Source organism: Saimiri boliviensis, chromosome 5, assembly GCF_048565385.1.
Source record: "Saimiri boliviensis isolate mSaiBol1 chromosome 5, mSaiBol1.pri, whole genome shotgun sequence".
NCBI classification, from domain to species: Eukaryota; Metazoa; Chordata; class Mammalia; order Primates; family Cebidae; genus Saimiri; species Saimiri boliviensis.
This window is the reverse complement of record NC_133453.1, coordinates 58,114,729-58,133,783: the sequence shown is the minus strand read 5'-3', so window position 1 is coordinate 58,133,783 and position 19,055 is coordinate 58,114,729. Positions and strand designations below refer to the sequence as shown.

Below are 19,055 nucleotides of genomic sequence, written 5' to 3'. Positions count from 1 at the left end.
TGTAGCCAACCACCTCCATGAAAGTGATGCTCAAATTGAAAACTGGTATGTAGCTCTTTTGTTCTATTCCTTTTAAAAAAATGACCATTAATGAAAGTAAAGTTTTATATAATCTGATTTTTTTATAGCAATAATATCTTGGCCAAAGAGAGAAGACTACAGTTTCATCAGAAAGGGAGAAGTATGAATTCCACTGGATCTGGGAAAAGTAGTGGGACAGTCTCAAGGTAACTTAGTCTGAAATTGTGTTGGAATTACATTGTGTTACAGATGACCTACTCATACCGTTTTTTTCAGTCTTGTATTTGACCTTTATGGTATGAAATCATAAACTACACAAGAAGAGTGTTTCCTGGAGCAGCACAACTGATAGGAGCTTCTTTTTTTGGTTTTGTTTTGTTTTGTTTTGAGATTGAAAAAAAGCAACAAGTAGGTTTATAATGCTGCTGGAATCCATAAATGAGTATTTTGAGCCCCCTTAACAACCTGAAAGAGGAACTCCATAGTGGAGTAATTTCTAGTTGCAGAGAACCAAAATTCATTCTGTTAAGAACTTGAGTTAACTCTGACACAAAAATCAGAATAAATTTTTCTGAGTTACATCTTGATATTTAAGCAGAATTTTTTTCAACATAGTAAACCAAAGATTTTTCAAATATGTAGTATAGCCAAGGCACGGTGGCTCACACTTGTAATCCCAGCACTTTGGAAGGCCAAGGTGGGTGGATTAGTTGAGCTCAGGAATTCAAGACCAGCCTGAGCAATATGATGAAATGCTGTCTTCACAAAAAATGCAAAAATTAGCTGGATGTGGTGTGCTCCACCTGTACTCCCAGCCACTTGGGAGGCTAAAGTGGGAGAATCACTTGTACCAGTGAGCTGTAATTGTGCCACTCCATTTCAACCAGGGTAACAGTGAGATGCACTCTCAAAACACACACACCCCCCCCACACACACAGAGTATATTAAAATACCAGTACATGTGCCTATGGAATTCAGTTTAAACTGTTATCCAAGTTATATTATTAAGATTTAAACATTTTCTCTGAAAGAAATTGAAATGTCTCTCTGTTGAAGTTCCATCTCCAAGTTTCCTATTTTCTTCAGTGAGCCTTAGAAAACTTGGATTATCACTGGTATGAGAGAAGGGATACTAAATATTTAATTTCCAATAGAATTACAGTAGTTACCTCTGTGTAACCCATACTCTCCGTACCTTACTCCTCCTACTTCCTGAGTGGAAGTGGTTGGAGAGAAGTTGAAAGTAAGCTCCTCCCTCACTTCTCTGAAGTCAGCTTGTTACCTGTATTGCCCCTCCTAGCACAGTTGCCACTACTAGGACAAGAATAGCAGAAAAGCTCAAGTTTTACAGAATGGCCCTCAGTTCCTTTTCATTTCTTCTTTAATCTGTTTATTCCTTATTCTCCATCATCTGTCCTCTACTTGTTTTAGCTGCTTTACAGGAAATCTCTTAAAATGACAAAAAAAATAAGGTGAGGAGTCAAGTAGGGAATGTCTGAATGTATTCCTTGGGGTTAGCTCTGTTCTGCAATTCTAGCAACTTGAGACAATGAACCTGTTTATTCCTTAGTACACATGTGTAAACATGGTAAAATAAATAATGATTTAAGAGCTGAGAAAAAAGATTTTATCACAAGAAATCAATAGTATGTATTTATAATGTGGTGTAGACTATTGTTTTATATTTTCATGTTTCCTTTTTTGCCCCTTTTTTTGTAGTGTTTCAGAATTGTTGGAACTTTATGAGGAAGATCCTGAAGAAATTCTTTATAATCTTGGATTTGGACGTGATGAACCAGATATTGCTTCTAAAATTCCTTCCAGATTTTTTAATTCATCATCCTTTGCCAAAGGGATAGATATTAAAGTATTTTTGAGTGCTCAAATGCAACGGATGGAAGTAGAGAACCCAAATTATGCTTTAACAAGTAAGGTTTTTAAGTGTTAGCATATTATTTTCTTAAATTATAGCATCTACAACAAGATGATCTTATTCTAAGCCTTTATTTCAGGAATAGCACTGGAAAGTAAAGAGGTTAATCAACACAAAAGCTATTTTCATATGTTAAAATTTAAGCTATTTTATTACTCTATTTATGGTGGTTAATTTACTTATTTTTCCCTTCCTCCCAATTCTTGACTCAAGTTTTACCATAACTTACTTGCAGAACCTTATCCTTATCTACAGATTGCTTTTGTTCAAGAAGAAAAGAAACAGGGGAGGAGCCTTGTTATTCTTAAATGAAGTCAGTCAATTTCAGGAACTAGTCTGGCTAATTTGATCAGTTTAACTCATATCTTTGCTTATTTTCTTTCTATTAGCCAAAAGTTCCCAAAATAGGATTCCCTACATTGTTCATGGATTAGTTTTAAGAGATTAATAAATCCCTCCCCCTGCAAATTAGGTATAAAATATATACTTACTATTTTCTTAGGAGAATTTTGAAAGAGTCTTAATGGAGTTCCAGACTTAAGAACAGAATCACAGCTGTAGATCCAATAGCTAGTTCTTTCTGTTTTATTCAGTGTTGCCATTATGCTTTGTGCTTATTTCTGATTTTTTAAAAAGATAATGCTAGTGCTTAGAGTAAAAATCTTGCTCCTCCTTCCCACCCAATAAATGTAGAGAAGGTTTAAGTGTTAGATAAGGAAAAAACAGGGCCTTATAATCTTTGTGATCTAAGTATCATTTTTGAAATTCTGAACAATATATACATTTAATACATGTATATATGTATATATAAACATAAACATACGTATAAATAATATTCTTTCTTTTGGTAGGCCGTTTTCGTCAAATTGAAGTGCTTACTACTGTGGCCAATGCATTTTCTTCTTTATATTCACAAGTCTCTGGGACTCCCCTGCAGAGAATTGGAAGTATGTCCTCAGTGACCTCTAACAAGGAGACAGACTCACCTCCACCTTTAACTCGAAGTAACACTGCAAATCGTTTAATGAAAACACTATCAAAACTAAATTTATGTGTTGATAAAACAGAGAAAGGAGAAGGTAGTAGCCCTTCTCCAGCAGTTGATAAAGGAAAGATTCTCAATGTTTCAGTGATTGAAGAAAGTGGCAATAAAAATGATCAAAAGTCTCAAAAAATTATAAAGAAGAAAGAGTCATCTTCTATGTTGGCTACAGTTAAAGAAGAAGTCTTGGGTAGTTCAGCAGCTGTTACGGAGAATGCTGATAGTGATAGAATTTCTCATGAAGCAAATAGTAATTTTAACCAAGAAACTGAAAATGAACAAAGTAAAGAAACTCCAAGTTACGAGAAAAAGCTGGGTGAGGAATCTGGTATTATAGAATCCAAATCAGGTAGTGATTTCAACATATCCAGACTTAGTGAGCTGGAAAATAGCAGTGAGCTACAAAGTGTGCATGTATCTGCACCTGAAAAAGAGCCATGTGCACCACTGACAATTCCATCCATAAGAAATATAATGACACAGCAGAAGGACTCCTTCGAAATGGAAGAGGTAAGTAAAAAATTACTAAAATTGTTTTCAAGTTTCAAACTAGGAAAAAAAAAGTACCAAAAATGCTTTTAAAATGAGAGGTAGCTAATAGAGTTACACTAGAAAAATTTATCCTATTTTTGACGTTGCAAGTTTATGTTTCACAAACAAGGAATTGGTCTCAGGATTATGTGATGTCGAGGTAATGGGACAGTTCAGCAGCAACTCCAGATACTCATCCACTAGCTGATTTTTGAACCTTAACCCTCTTTTCTCTCTCAAGGGTAAGATTTTGATGCTCAAGAAAGCCCTGAGAGAGTATATTTAAATTCAAAGCAATATTACATAATAGTTAAAAACACATGCTTTGAAATCAAACAGGGGTGTTAGTTCTGTCTGCCACTGAATTGCGGTGTGCCTTTGGGCAAGCTTTTCTTAACATATGTCAGTGGTAAGGATATGTGAAGAACACTTTGGGGATAGGTATTGGCATATGACTGGAAAGAACATGAAGATACTACATACCTGCACAGGGAGGACAGGGACCCTTGAACAAGGAGGTTTGAAAGGCCACGGAATAGGGTTTCTGCAAGCCCAGAAGACCAGCGTTTGGTTACTTTTTGTTTGTGTCCAGTGATGATATACCTGCTAGTTAACATAAATTTTGGATTGGACAGGATAAAGATACTTATTTTGAATGAGGTTCAGCTAAAACTGCTTCTGAATAGTAGGAACTGATACATTTGTTTTGGAGTTATATATAGCTTGGGGCAGGAAAACTGACGTTTATCAGGCATCTACCCTGTGCTGGGTATACTGTTCTTGGCTCTTGAAGTACTTCATTGCAGTCTGTGAGGCACGTAGTAGTGGTCTCATTTTACACGAGGAAAATGAGGCATATGTGTGCTGGTGAAAAGTTACAAATTATGTAATGTGCAATTTGTCTTTTGTGATTTATTGCATTAGATTCGTAATAGTTCACAGTAGTGTTGACATTACACACCATTATTTTAGGGAATTAGAAAATGAGATAATTGATTCAGCTCATAAATGTCCTCTTAGGTGAGTCTCTCTCTCCCACATTAGTGAAGATTTTTCATTTATTGCAAAATTTCAGTTACTGATACGGATTTGTACCTTTTTGTGGTTAATACTTTAATTACAACTGAATAGTGAAATAAAAAGTGAGTAGGAGCAGCACCTTGGAATGTTTTACATTTTCTTTTGAGCTTTTTTCCTTTTTTTTCTTTATATTTTATTTTTTTTCTATGTTTACCTCCTGATGTAGTTTATTTCTCATCATAGTGAGTGTGGAAGATGACTACTTTGTGATGACTACATTAAAACCTTGGTTCTTTTCACTCTTGATTCCTTTTTGACTTTGTTCTGGTCTAAACTTGTTCCAGCATTCATAATTAAAGTGTAAATTTTTGCCTACCATTAGGACTCCTCTTGTATGATAATTATATATGTCAGTTAATTTCATTGTTTAATACAATAGGGCATAAAGATCTATACAAATTATGTTAGGTAATTGCATATCTTATATTTGTGACTCCAAATGAACAACACTCATATTTTCAAATAAGTCACTCTTCAAAGAAGTCAAGGAAGTTTCTTTTTAATTTCTGAAATTTCTGAATTCTAAACTATAGTTTGTTAGTTTTTAAAATTTTTTAAGTTAGCATACACAAAAAGTTTTTAAAACACTTACATGAAGTGCTAGATGTACTTTTGTGGCAAGTTAATTTTTAATTATAGGCTGGGTTTTTTTGCCCCCTCTACTGGCAAGAAAAGGTTAATGAAGAAAGTAATGTGGCATTGATGTGAACATTTTTTTGAAGCCTAAGATTACATGCATTGGTGGTTGAAAAATAATGGAAGTTTTTTTTTTTTTTTTTTCCCCAAAAAAATATATGGTCGACCACAGCTACATTGTAAATATGGAGAATTTTAAAGAAAATAATGTATCTTCAGATACATTTAAAATATGGATCAAAACCTCCTGGAATTGTGTTTTCATCCCTTAGGGAACTTTAAAGAGAGCTTGTAGAACAATGGATAAAGAAAGGAAATAATGTGTTACTTTAATTTCCTCTTCTCCCAAGCATTTGAATCATACTGACAAATGAAGAGAACAATCTTATTGAAGCTGACTTTTAGATCCTATTCAGTGTAGTTTGTTACTATTTTTCTTTGGGGCCTATTTCCACTGTGATTTGATTCCTGCTGGGAACCTTCTTGCTGTGAAAACAATGAATAAATACAAGTTAGAGCCTCTCTCTCTCTCAGTAAATCAGTTCTCAGAAAGATTATCTGAGCATGAGCTGCTTTGGGAAGCTAGGAAGGAGAAAATGTTGCAGACGTGTTGACTGCATGAAGTCGCCTAATCCATCTGAGACAGGAGGTAAGATCCCATAGTCGCCAGCAGCAAAGAGACAAAATACTTAAGTGTAGAGAGCGCTAAATAGATGATGAGACTGACCCTGGCCTGGTACAATGTAAGTTTCTATTTCTTATGTTAGAAAAAGAAAAGGCCAGAGACTACTTTCACTTAAAAGTCAACTTGCCTTATAAAGTGTCTTGTAGACTATTTAAAATAGCTATAAATGTTTATAACTATTTTTTTCTTTCCTTTTTTTTTTTTTTTTTTTGAGATGGAGTCTTTTTCTGTCGCCCGGGCGGGAGTGCAAAAGTGTGATCTCGGCTCACTGCAGCCTCCACTTCCTTGGTTCATGCAATTCTCCTGCCTCAGCCTCCCTAGTAGCTGGGATTACAGGCACACACCACCACAGCCAGCTGATTTTTTTGTATTTTTAGTAGGGAAGAGATTTCATTGTGTTGGCCATGCTGGTCTTGAGCTCCTGACCTCGTGATCCACCTACCTTGGCCTCCCAAAGTGTTGGGATTACAGGTGTGAGCCACCGCACCCAGCCTGTAACTATTTATAAAAAGTTGTAAAACCCTATCTTGAATTTCTAATTCTTTCAAATGATTTGCTTCGTTAATTCTTGTATTCTTCTTGAATGGCTTATTTGGAATATATCATGGTAACTCTCTGAAGCCATAGAATAGTAGTATGATTGACAAGTTAAACCAAAATGATTCTTCTCAAGCAGATGTTCATCTTTTAGGTGTAAAGGAAAAACTTCTTAAGAAGAAAACCTTTTATCTCTTTATTTCTGTAAGCAGTTTATTGTGTAGTCTTCTTGCCCTATAAATGAATTTTTAATTAAATATAACCGTTATTGGATATGTATATAATCTTTTTAAGCTACAGATATGTTAGTAATTGTTTCTAGCCCTGTCTTCATACTAATTATTGATTTAACTAATATATCTCACTACTCATTTTTACTTGTTAAGTTTTAGGATTTTTCTATGTTTGTTGGTCTGAGTTAATCCCACATCAGCCAGATATTTGACAGATAGTTAAGTTTTTCCTTTGGCCTTTCAAATTTAACTGTATGTTTTTTGAAGATAAGTCTGCCCTAGCATATAAACTCTAACATGTGATATGTGCAGATGTCTGCTGCTCCAAAGCCCAATTAACCACTGTTTTGTTATGTGATACCTAAAAAACCTAAGTTAATTTCTATTTTAAAAAGATTTACCTGACATTAAAAATAAATGATATTTTTTTGTGTATGTGTAAAACTCGAGAGTATTTTTTTAAAATAAACATTTGCAAGTAATTTACAGAATCATAAACTAGTACAAAAAGAGATCTTTTAATTCATTTACTAGTTTCTTCCCTTTACAAATGAGGAAGCATCCTCTCCATCATTTGATACTGTTTTAAAGCAGTGGTTCTTCATCTTTCTGAGGGCTGTCATATTCCCTTTGATGTGAGTGCTTCACAGGGAAAGGAGCACAGCGAGTGTCAGTGTAGGTTGGCAGAGGAGGATCTCGTACATTCTTACTACTTTACCGTTTCAAAGTACTTTGACTTATAGTCACATTTGATCACTCCAAGGACCTGTGAAGTAGAAATTTTAATTTTCATTTTGCAGTTAAAAGTTAATTTTAATTTTGAGGCTGGGCATGGTGGTTCACACCTGTAATCCCAGCACTTTGTTGGGGCTGAGGCAGGAGGATCACTTGTACCCAGAAGTTTGAGACCAGCCTGGGCGACATAGCAAGACTTGTCTCTACAAGTAGTTTTACAGTTAGCTGGGCATGGTGGTGCATGTCCATGGCCCCAGCTTCTCCGGAGGCTGAGGTGGGAGCATCACTTGAGCCCAGGCAGTTGAGGCTGTAGTGAGCCATGATTCCACCACTGCACTCCAGCCTGGGCACAGAACGATACCTTGTTTCAAAAATTAAAATAAAAAAGAGAAAAAATATATGGATAATTATTGCAGATAATTGTCAGAGGCCATTAGCCAGTAAGTGGCATGAATAAAACTTGAATTCAGGTTCCTTCTACCTATACCATACAATTTGCTAAAGGTCAGCTATGTTGGTATAGTCAGCCATCATACAAGAAATCATCCTCTGATGTGCAGCACCATGCTATGACTTTGGAAAAATAATGGTTCCCTTTGACGTGTTTTGAGCTGTCATTAGAAATTAGACAGAATTGTAATTTCTAAAGCTCTAGTTTTGATTTTCTTTGAAAACCATTTTTATATATAATGTTTATACAATGACAACAGCTATACAGTCTTTTTAAACTTTAGAGAAGGGGTTGAGTTAGAACATACACATATTGCTGTTCTGTGGAATACAATACACGTCGGGCCTAGAAGATCCCTCTGAGTCGAGGGTAACGTGACAGCTCTTAAGACACCAGAGTGGTTCACTGAAACAAGAAGTACACTTTAAAAAAAGAAACCAAAGTGGGTGCCTGTCATATTAGCTGAACATTGATTAAGATGCATTGTTTCATGAAAACGTTTTTAAATGAAGTAACCCAAATGTGTGGGTTACTCTAAAGTTGTTTTTCATGCATCTTTAAATCCCAAAACATTGAGACCAAGCAATTTTATCACTTTGGTTTAGTGGCTTCTGAAAAAAATTGTGAAACTGTTTTATTATGAAAAGTTTCAAACTTACCTGAATATTAGAGAAAATAGTATAACGAACACCTGTTACCCATCACTCAATTCAATTTTATTTGGCTATTCTTGTTAATTATGAAAAGCTGCCTGGAGCAAAATGACCAGAATTCTGTGGAGCATTTGAAATCATTGAATAGGAAAAGGCTGTCATGTAAATCAAAGTTCTGTGTTCTGTATTTGCTTCATAATTCTCTGTGGTGTACCCCATCTCAATTTTGACTGCCTTCTTTTCCACAATTGTGACCATTAATAAGAAATTCACCCATTATCACTGGCATGTCTGTTTCTCTCTTCAGCAAGTGAGTTCTCTGATTTTGCTGGGTAAACAAGAAGAATCCTGACTTTAATAGTTTTATTAGTAAAATATGATCCTCTCAGCTTTTTGAAGTGTTCCTTTCTTGCAGTTAATTGTGGAGTTTGTAGTAAAAGGATAGAGTAGATTTATTTTTGCCGCAGAGTAGCATCTTGAAGGATAGGACACTGAGGATAGGTGTTTATTAAAGTCATGTTATTTTGTGATTAATTTCGTAAGTCTAAGGAAATAGAATATGTGATAATGCTGTATTTAAAAGTAAACACCTGGGTGTACCTATAATCCCAGCACTTGGAAGTCTGAGGCAGGTGGATCGCTTGAGCCCAGGAGTTTGAGACCCCAGCCTGGGCAACGTGGTGAAACCTCATCTCTACCAAAAATGTAAAAATTAGCCAGTCTCATAATGGGGTCTCAAAATAAATAAATTCGATTAAAATTTTTTTAAAATCTGAAAGTGAGACATTTGGTGTATTAATGCTGTGCCTAAGCCAGAATTCCTAGAACATAAATGAAGAGGCATTTGGATTTCTGTAATAATTTTTTGATCTGGTTGATATTTACTTTACACAAAATTATTTGAAGTAGATCGAGCTTGAATAGAAGCTAATAATAGAGGTTTTGTTGAATATAAAAAGAAAATGCACATTGTTCCCTTGCACACAAGACAATGGTTTTCCTGTTGAACATGTGTCTGCTGCTTTGAAGAATATATTCTAATTTTAAAATAATAACAATAATGGAATCTATTTTATATATCTGATTTAAAGGTGATGGTTTTGCATGAGCAGTGTGCTTTCAGTTTTCAAAAGATTCACAAACTTGGGTTCATGGAGCTATATAGAGCAAAGATACCACAAATCAAAGCAAATTTTAAATTGGGTAATATCTTTAACCTTTGAGCTTCCTTTGGAATATTTCTTATAATCGAGTAGCTTCTTACTAAAAACTACCAGTTTTTCCTAAAATATGTTAGCTATTAGCACTCTGATTTTTTTTTCAAGGTTGAAACCCCATATGTTGGGCCAGTTACCACACTGTACTAGGATGTTCTTTACTATTTAAGAACCAATTATTACAGAGTGAAGTGACAGAAAATATTGCACATCTTCCCCACTCCTCATGTATTTAATGTTGACGTAGAGTTAACTATGTTAGAATAGACAGAGTGTTTGTGGGGTAGAGGTGGTGATACAGGAATCTGAAAATTCTTAAATTATGTACTTATGCAGATAGAAAAATAAAGCCCAAAAAGACAACTTGTGGGTTTGATATGTTCTTTGAACAGTGTTTCAGGGAGGATTTATGGTTAATATCTTTCATTATTTTAGTTTTGTCATGAAACCTGCTTTTCCACGTACAGCTCTCAAATTATGTCTTGAAAGAACATTTTTTCAGTCTCACACATGAGCAGTTTTTGATACTGGTAAGTTTGGGGGAATTTAGTAATTCTGCAGTGGTAGCACTGTGTTCCATTTTCAAAGGTGCAAGACTTATAATTACCTCAACTGTGTGTTGGTCATGATGTACTGCAGTGAGTGTATTAGAATTTCTCCTGGAATTTACACTACTTTGATGTTTAACATTTAGAGAACTTTTTCTTATGGATCTGTTTTTCATGTAATAGCAACATTTTTTTTAAAATGAAGTAGTTACTAAAATTTATTTAAAGTTAAAAACCCATATGGGCTAGTTTTCACACTTGACTAGGATGTTCTTTAGTATTTAAGAGCTAATCGTTACAGGGTAAAATGATGGAAGCTAGTGCACATCTGATGCACTCATATCCGTCAGTTATCTTTGCTACAAACTTGAGTGCTATCGTTAACTGGAAAATAGACCAGAAAATTTAGTTGTGGAACATTCTAATAATTTTGAGATTAGATTTCTTTAAGTTTAAATATATATAATGTTTTGGTGCACTTGAGTTAGGTTGATTTGTTTAATAGATGGTTATTCAAGAAGTTAGTTAGTCATAGATTCATTTAGTTTTAACTACTTAAAACTCTTCTTTAGGTTCAGAGTACGGAGGGAGAAGCCCCTCATGTTCCAGCCACTTACCAGCTGGGTCTTACAAAGTCAAAAAGAGGTAAGTGGACCAATGTCTGCTAGTTCTCAAGCACATTATCAAGTATTAGTTGATTTGCAAAAGGGGTTTATGTATCAGTATTTGTAGTGTTTATGAGTGTAAAAAGGTAAAGAACACATGATTCATTACTGTTTGGTTATAGAAAGTTTTTGTATTTTTTTTTTAAGACGTTCGAGCTCATAAACTAATTAGTTTGCTTTTCTGCAATGACCTCATTACACAGTTTTGTATACTCTTAAGTATTTTTCACCTTTGGGCAAGAGCTAGTTGAGAAGTGATCAAAAGAGCAATGGATTAGGACTACCTTTTACATTATTACGATTGAAAAATATACTGGTATTATCTATCTTTGGTGTTTCGTTATATAAATATAGCTCCTAGGTATAACACGTGAATATTCCTCTAGCAAAAATCACCCATTTTTTTAGCAATAGTTAAAGCTAGTTAAATTCAAACTGTGGATCAAAGGTGAGTGGCTGTAGATATTGTTCCTCTCTTAATTATTAATTATTGACCACAGAACCTTTGAATCCATTCCTTTCACTTTTAACTTGCAACAACAACAAAAAAAATGTCTGATCTTTGGATTTACTAAGTTTTTGAGCTTTAGAGAAAGGGAAAGAGGAAGAAGTGAAAATGACCACTGAAGGTAGGACTGTTTATTTTTAAAACTTTACACATGCTGAACCACCCGTTTTTTTTTGTTTGTTTGTTTGTTTGTTTGTTTTTGAGACTGAGTTTCGCTTTTGTTACCCAAGCTGGAGTGCAATGGCGCGATCTCATTTCACTGCAACTTCCGCCTCCTGGGTTCAGGCAATTCTCCTGCCTCAGCCTCCTGAGTAGCTGGGATTACAGGCACATGCCACCATGCCCAGCTAATTTTTTGTATTTTTAGTAGAGACGGGGTTTCACCATGTTGACCAGGATGGTCTCGATCTCTTGACCTCATGATCCACCCACCTCGTATGTATGTTCCTAGAATAGGAAATTACATGTTTGTTGCCTCCTGATCTCTGAAATTACTTCACAGGAGACAATTTGCATGTATATTTTTTTCTTTTATTGCAGTATGGTATTAAGAAACAAGAGCTTCACTCTCACCAGGTCACTGCAGATCTGGTTAGACTTAAAATGAACTTTACTATTTAATTTTTTTCCCCTTGTAAGTTCATAAATGTATGTATGTGCTTCTGAGCCGAGATTATGGTCATTAAGAAGTCCTTGCTTTAGATGGGTAGATGGGATACATTGGAAAAAGCAGCTTGCCATGCATTAAAAGAAGGGTAAGAAAACAATAAAGTTAAAGTGTTTTAAGAGCAAGATCCCTGTGGTAGGAATGATTGGATGTGGTTTATATTCATATCTGGGTTTTTTTCCTTAGTCAGATTTTTATAAATTAACAGTAAAATGGTTCTTTGTGTTTGTGCGCGTGAGAGGGAAGAGAGAACAACATAGCGTTTTCATCATTTTGAAAAGTAGCCTATATACTACATAAGTATCTTAGCTTGATCATAACTGCAGAGTTAGAAACACTGGTAATATATTTACTTCAGAAGTTTTGTAAAAATGCATATAGCAGTTTGGTAATAGGAATTTTGAAATTAAAATTACCTTAATCTCAAATCCAGACCAAGATTTACATATTGAAGCCCAGAGAGGTTTAGTGACTTACTGAATGTTACAAGGTAGCATTCAGTAAATATGTTGAAAAAAGTCCAACGTTTTTCTTATTAAAGACATACAGCCGGGCACGGTGGCTCAAGCCTGTAATCCCAGCACTTTGGGAGGCCGAGGAGGGTGGATCACGAGGTCAAGAGATCGAGACCATCCTGGTCAACATGGTGAAACCCCATCTCTACTAAAAATACAAAAAATTAGCTGGGCATGGTGGCGCGTGCCTGTAATCCCAGCTACTCAGGACGCTGAGGCAGGAGAATTGCTTGAACCCAGGAGGCGGAGGTTGCGGTGAGCCGAGATCGCGCCATTGCACTCCAGCCTGGGTAACAAGAGCGAAACTCCATCTCAAAAAAAAAAAAAGACATACAATATTTACTTTAGCAGAGAATGGACAGACAGTTGTTTGGTTTCTTTATGATGATACTAGACAAAATTTCCAGATTTTTTTCTCACTTTAATGTTTCCTCTAACTTCCTAGTTTTTAATTAGAAATAATATCTTGTATCTTCAGGACAGAAATCTAATCTTTTTTTTAGTTCCACCTTTTTCTGTTGACAATTGTATTTTTGGAAACAGAAATGTCTGACTGAAGAACCTAGATTGTGATTTATGGTTTACAAAACAGTCTCTCCTGCATTCTTAGTTTCTGAAGTAGCCCTTGAGATAGATAGAAGAATTATTATCTCATTTTGCTGAGGAGAGAAGCTATTGCTTATGATGATGAAACACAGCAGGAACTTGAACCCAGGCCTCCTCATTTTGCTCATTGCCCGAAACCTGCTCTGAAGTCTAAGCAGTCTACATATATTATGACCTAAACTGTATGTGTACTCAGACAGGGCTTAACAACTGTGAGGTGAACTTGGCATAGACTGTAATCTATTACAGATAAAACAGACCTTAGCAGAAAGAACCAGTCAGAGCTGCTCACTCTGGCTTTCATGCGCTCTCAGGCACCTGCCCCTGCCCAGCCAGATAGGCAGTTTCACTTCTAAATCATTTAAATGACTGCGTTTGTTTTAAGGAAATAGGTATCATTGACTCACTCAGCAAACATTACTTATTGTCAGCATATTCTAGATACTGGGACACAAAGAAGAATCGTTTCTGCCTTCAGAAGACTCACAATCTAGTTTAGAGACATGAAAATAAATAATTATAGTGATAACTGCTATAACCTAAGACATTAATCATTTTACCAAGTAACATAATGCCTGATCAGTACTAGTGGTATCAGCTTAGTTTCAGTTTCAGTTCAGTTTTACAAGTATTCCAGGTTACCTAGACTTATCAAGGATATGGAATAATTCCTTATATTTCATTTTGCAGTCTTGTTAAAGCCAAAAAAAATTACAGAAGTATTCTAAATTTTTAATGGGAAAAATTTCTGTGGAAACTGAGTCTACAGTGGGATATTTTTCAAACCAAGTAGGCTTTAATAGATTACAGATTCTAATCAGTTATATTATTTGGCTCTTTCTCTATGTGGTTCATATCTTAAATGAAGATGGTATGGTTTTGGTAAACACATTGTAGCCTTTTGCTTTGAAGTTCTGCAGAATTTTGCTGTCTCTTGAAGCTTCTCCCTTGGTGAATATAAGAACTGTACAGTCTCTCCCATTGTGGTAGTTATAGTGTAGATAGAATGTGATCATACTTGTAATGCTTAGTTGGCCTTTTTAGTTACATAAAATATTTATAGGTTACACTAACCAGGAATTAGAATTTTGAGGCAGAAAAATGAGCAGAAAGATTCTGTAAGATTAACAATATTATTTTGTAGTTGAACCTATTTTGTTGAGTTTCATGTAATTGTTTTGAAAGAATTGTTTCATACCTTACACATTTTGCATCATTTAAAACACCCGAGACATTTAAGTATGCTTGCATTTCAGATTATTTAATTTACTGGCCTTAATTGTATTTTTTAAATTGGGAAGATAATAGAAATCTTTACACACTGTACTCTCCATTTGAACTTCTAAATTTACCTCCTAAATATCTTTACAAATTTACATAATGGAAATGGTTTACTTTGGGACTTCTGTTTTTATTAGAGCCATCTTTTACTTCATCCAGTTTTCCTCCAAGGATAAGACATTGATGGGATTTAGAGCTTAATTAACGAGTGAATAGTGAGAGATTCTGATAGAAGAAGAGCTGATACAGTTTCTGTTTGAATTTGAATTTCCTCCTGTACTTTGAAGCTATAATTTTGCATAAGTAATGCACACTTTTCTAAGGAGTAGTCAAATATTGTATATTTTATATCTGCTGGGAATCTTATAACTATAGTAATACTGCTGCTCTCAGTAAAGTCTTATTTAGTAGTTTTTTTAGAGCAATTTTTTTTTTTAATTCATAGATCATCTATTACGTACGGCAAGTCAGCATTCTGATAGCAGTGGTTTTGCTGAAGATTCTACAGACTGCCTATCCCTTAATCATCTTCAGGTAAAATTTTCTGTTCTAATAGGCACTATGATTAACTTCCTCATTTTAAGGTTATTTTTCAGTAACTACATATTTTAATACTTAGTCTGTGTAATCTTTATTTTTCAAGTGACAGAACAGAACTCCTGGCATGTAGATGTTATCTAAGCATTTGAGTATAAATTTTAGATTCCATGAATTCTTCTATTTTTTTAAAATCTATTTTTACCCTTAATTTTTGGACTACTAGTAGACATATTATTGTGATCATTGATCTGTTTTGTCTGTTATTTTTCTTTTTTAAAACCATCATTGTGTTTCAGTATTTTACAGTAATTGTTTTGCCTCTTTAATAATTGATATCAATTGTGGACCTATAGCTTACTGAGTGTTATACTAATTTTTTTTTTTTTTTTTTTTGAGACGGGGTTTCGCTCGTTACCCAGGCTGGAGTGCAATGGCACAATCTCGGCTCATCGCAACCTCCGCCTCCTGGGTTCAGGCAATTCTCCTGCCTCAGCCTCCTGAGTAGCTGGGATTACAGGCACGCGCCACCATGCCCAGCTAATTTTTTGTATTTTTAGTAGAGATGGGGGTTTCACCATGTTGACCAGGATGGTCTCGATCTCTTGACCTCGTGATCCACCCTCCTCGGCCTCCCAAAGTGCTGGGATTACAGGCGTGAGCCACCGCGCCCGGCTCATACTAATTTTTATGCTAGGCTAATTATACTGATTTTTATGCTAGATGTGCCAGAGAACAGGCACATCTTTATCCTCAAGAAGTTTATAGTCTATATGTAGAGTACACAGAATGCACACAAAAACCATTTCAAACATCTGTAAGCATATTTTAAAGAAAATTGGGATAAGAAAAAGAACACCAAAAGAGCCTTTAAGAACATAGCATTTAAGGGGTAAACAGAAAAGAGTCATATAATCAAGTGTACAGAAACACTGGGAGATGGAGGAGAAACTTTTAGAAGATAAGGAAGATAAGATAGGAATGTTGCCTCTTTTTTAAATAAGAATGACAGCGTCAGAGTGAGGGGTCTTTTTGTCTTTTTATAATAACATGGAATGACTTGGGAAAGTTGTTCAGCTAAGGGAAGCAACTATAAGAGAAGAATTGACTCAGAAAAATCTGGGATGAAACTGGAGAGATATGCTGGTCTTGGAGAGGCTGTGATCAGGAACCAAGGTTGGAGGGCTTCGCTTTGAAAAAAAGAATGGTTTCCTTTTAGATTGGAGAGAAGGGGGAATGATGGGGAGAGATACAAGGAAGTTAATAGATGTTGGGGCAGAACATTAGGAAATGTTTGTCCATTTTCTCTGTGAGTCAGTGTGTTGTATTGAAACAGGGAGGTTGTTGGAAAGGGAATTTTAGGAAAACAGTGAAGTTCTGAAATAATCTTTGTGACAAAGGGAGGGGAAGGGGGATGACTGTGGTTGCTGCTCAGGGGCAGTAAAACAATTTTGATCAGCAGCAGGGCCACAAGTGTGCTGGAGACATTGAAATTACAGAAGCACCATGTCGGTTTGGTATCTTGTTAGTGATTCTTCTTACATAGATTCTTTATCTTTCCACCTGTTTCCTTTCCACAGGTTCAGGAGTCCTTGCAGGCCATGGGGAGTAGTGCTGATAGTTGTGACAGTGAGACAACAGTTACGTCATTTGGTGAAGACCTTGCCACACCGGCAGCACACGACCAGCCGTATTTTAATGAATCAGAGGAGGAGTCTCTCATCCCTCTTCAGAAGGGAAGAGAGAAGGTGGCAGCAGCAGTTGCTGACAAAAGAAAATCAGGCAGCCAGGATTTCCCTCAGTGCAAGACCATTGAGAATCCAGGAAATAAACAGTCCACCTGTAGTCCGGGGGATCACGTTACTGAAATTACTGAAGTGAAAGAGGATTTGTTTCCAGCAGAGACGGTAGAGCTACTGAGGGAAGCAAGTGCTGAAAGTGATGTGGATAAAAGCAGTGAATGTGAATTTACTCAGTATATCACACACCATATTCCGAAATCATTGGCTTCTATTGAAGCTAAATGCAGTGATGTGAGCTCTGAAAATAAAACAGGGCCTCCCTCTTCTGTAGACAGAGTTAATACAGCTTTGCAAAGAGCTCAAATGAAGATGTGCAGTCTGTCTAATCAAAGAATAGGGCGTAGCCTGCTAAAATCAAAAGATGTGTTAAAACAAAGGTACTTATTTGCAAAAGCTGGCTATCCTCTTAGAAGGTCTCAGTCTTTACCAACCACCTTATTGAGCCCAGTAAGGGTTGTGTCCTCTGTCAATGTTCGATTATCTCCAGGAAAAGAGACCAGATGCAGCCCACCTTCCTTCACCTACAAGTACACACCTGAAGAGGAGCAGGAATTGGAAAAAGGGGTAGTGGAACATGATGGTCAGTCTTTAGTTAAATCGACCATTTTCATCTCTCCATCATCTGTGAAGAAAGAAGAAGCCCCCCAGAGTGAGGCACCACGCATGGAGGACTGCCATCATGGAAGGACTCCCACCTGTTCACGGCTTGCTCCACCACCAATGTCTCAGTCCACCTGCTCCCTTCACTCCATCCACTCTGAGTGGCAAGAAAGGCCCCTGTGTGAGCACACAAGAACTCTGAGCACTCACAGTGTGCCCAACATATCAGGGGTTGCCTGTAGTGCCTTCGCTTCCCCTTTTGGGTGTCCTTACTCACATAGACATGCCACCTACCCTTACCGAGTGTGCTCTGTGAGTCCTCCTTCAGCCATAGAAATGCAGTTGCGAAGAGTATTACACGATATTAGAAACTCACTGCAGAATCTTTCACAGGTATGAGAAAAAGTAAATCTTTTATTAGCTTTTTTCTTTTATTGCTCTGAGCACTTCTTAATTCACAGAGAACCTAAGACTCATCAAGTGTGAAATAAAAGCTACCTTAGCTTTATTTTCTGACATGCCCAAACTTACTGCATCTCCCCTCCTTTTCTACCTTCCCTCCTGTTTCCAGGGAGAAGCTGTAACTAATTCTGATTAAAGTCGATTTCTCTGCTCATAGTCTGTCTCCTTTCCTAGAAGAGAGATTCTGTTCATTAGTTATCCTCCCATTTTTAGTCTATCATCCGTTGTCATTGTTTTAGTCTACAATCTTGGTCAAGTCATTTCTATTATTAAGAAATCTTCCCTCTCAAAGTACTTTCTCTTTTTTTCTCTGCTGTTTGAACATGTTGACTACCTTTTCCTTTTCTAAGTTTTCTCCCTGTTGGCTTCTGTGGCACCACGTTCTCCTGGTTCTGCTCGTAGCTCTCTGACTAAGCTTTTCCCTTCACCTACTGACCCCCGATGCTGTGCACAGAGTTAGTCTGCTTCCACTGGACTCAAAGACTGGAACTACTCCAGACCAGAAAAAAAAAAATCAGGTAAAGTGTGAATTTGATTTAAAACGCTCTGCGTGTCTTGTCACTTTTAAAGTCACCATTCTCATTTGTTAGTGGACTGGAAATAATTTTTCAGAAAAATCTTTGAAAATAAGTGAGTTGTCTTCAGTTTTGCCTTTTACATTTTCTTGAAAATTCTCTCTGAACACATCGTATTTAGACAATTGGGAGATTGAAGAAAATAGCAATGTAATATAGTCATGAGAGCATTCAACAAGGAGTCAGGAGGCCCTAGAATGAATGTAATAGATCTCTTATCATCATGACATAGTAGACAGGAGCCACTTGGAAAGTAAAAATCAAAGGTGTAACTTCTCAAGTTTATAGTAAGATACACCTTCTCTTAACTGTAGGTTTTATCCTCATGACAGTTGTCCCCAAACAGTTTTCTGTTTAACCAGAATGTGGGTGTTTCTTGTTCCTCCTTAGAAAATGTTGTTCTGTCTGTGACAGAGATATTTAACCTTGCAACTATAATTATGTCAAGCCGGGGATTTCCAGGGCCCTGTCCACCTGCACCCTCGTGGTACATCTTTTGTTTCTAGGCCACCTTGTTCTTCTGCTTCAGCTGTA

The 19,055-nt window shown here is 36.3% G+C and overlaps 1 protein-coding gene across 3 annotated transcripts in view; it reads left to right on the top strand.

Annotated features, from left to right (window-relative positions):
- Window positions 1-19,055, top strand: part of ITPRID2 (ITPR interacting domain containing 2) — a 38,664-nt gene that overhangs the window by 7,088 nt on the left and 12,521 nt on the right. For all 3 annotated transcript variants that reach the window (XM_003921803.4, XM_003921802.3, XM_074399386.1), the window contains exons 5-11: window positions 6-45; window positions 129-227; window positions 1,742-1,950; window positions 2,807-3,507; window positions 10,876-10,948; window positions 14,991-15,079; window positions 16,663-17,877. In XM_003921803.4, coding sequence (XP_003921852.3) covers window positions 6-45; window positions 129-227; window positions 1,742-1,950; window positions 2,807-3,507; window positions 10,876-10,948; window positions 14,991-15,079; window positions 16,663-17,877 — 2,426 coding nt within the window. The remainder of the gene's footprint in view (window positions 1-5; window positions 46-128; window positions 228-1,741; window positions 1,951-2,806; window positions 3,508-10,875; window positions 10,949-14,990; window positions 15,080-16,662; window positions 17,878-19,055) is intronic.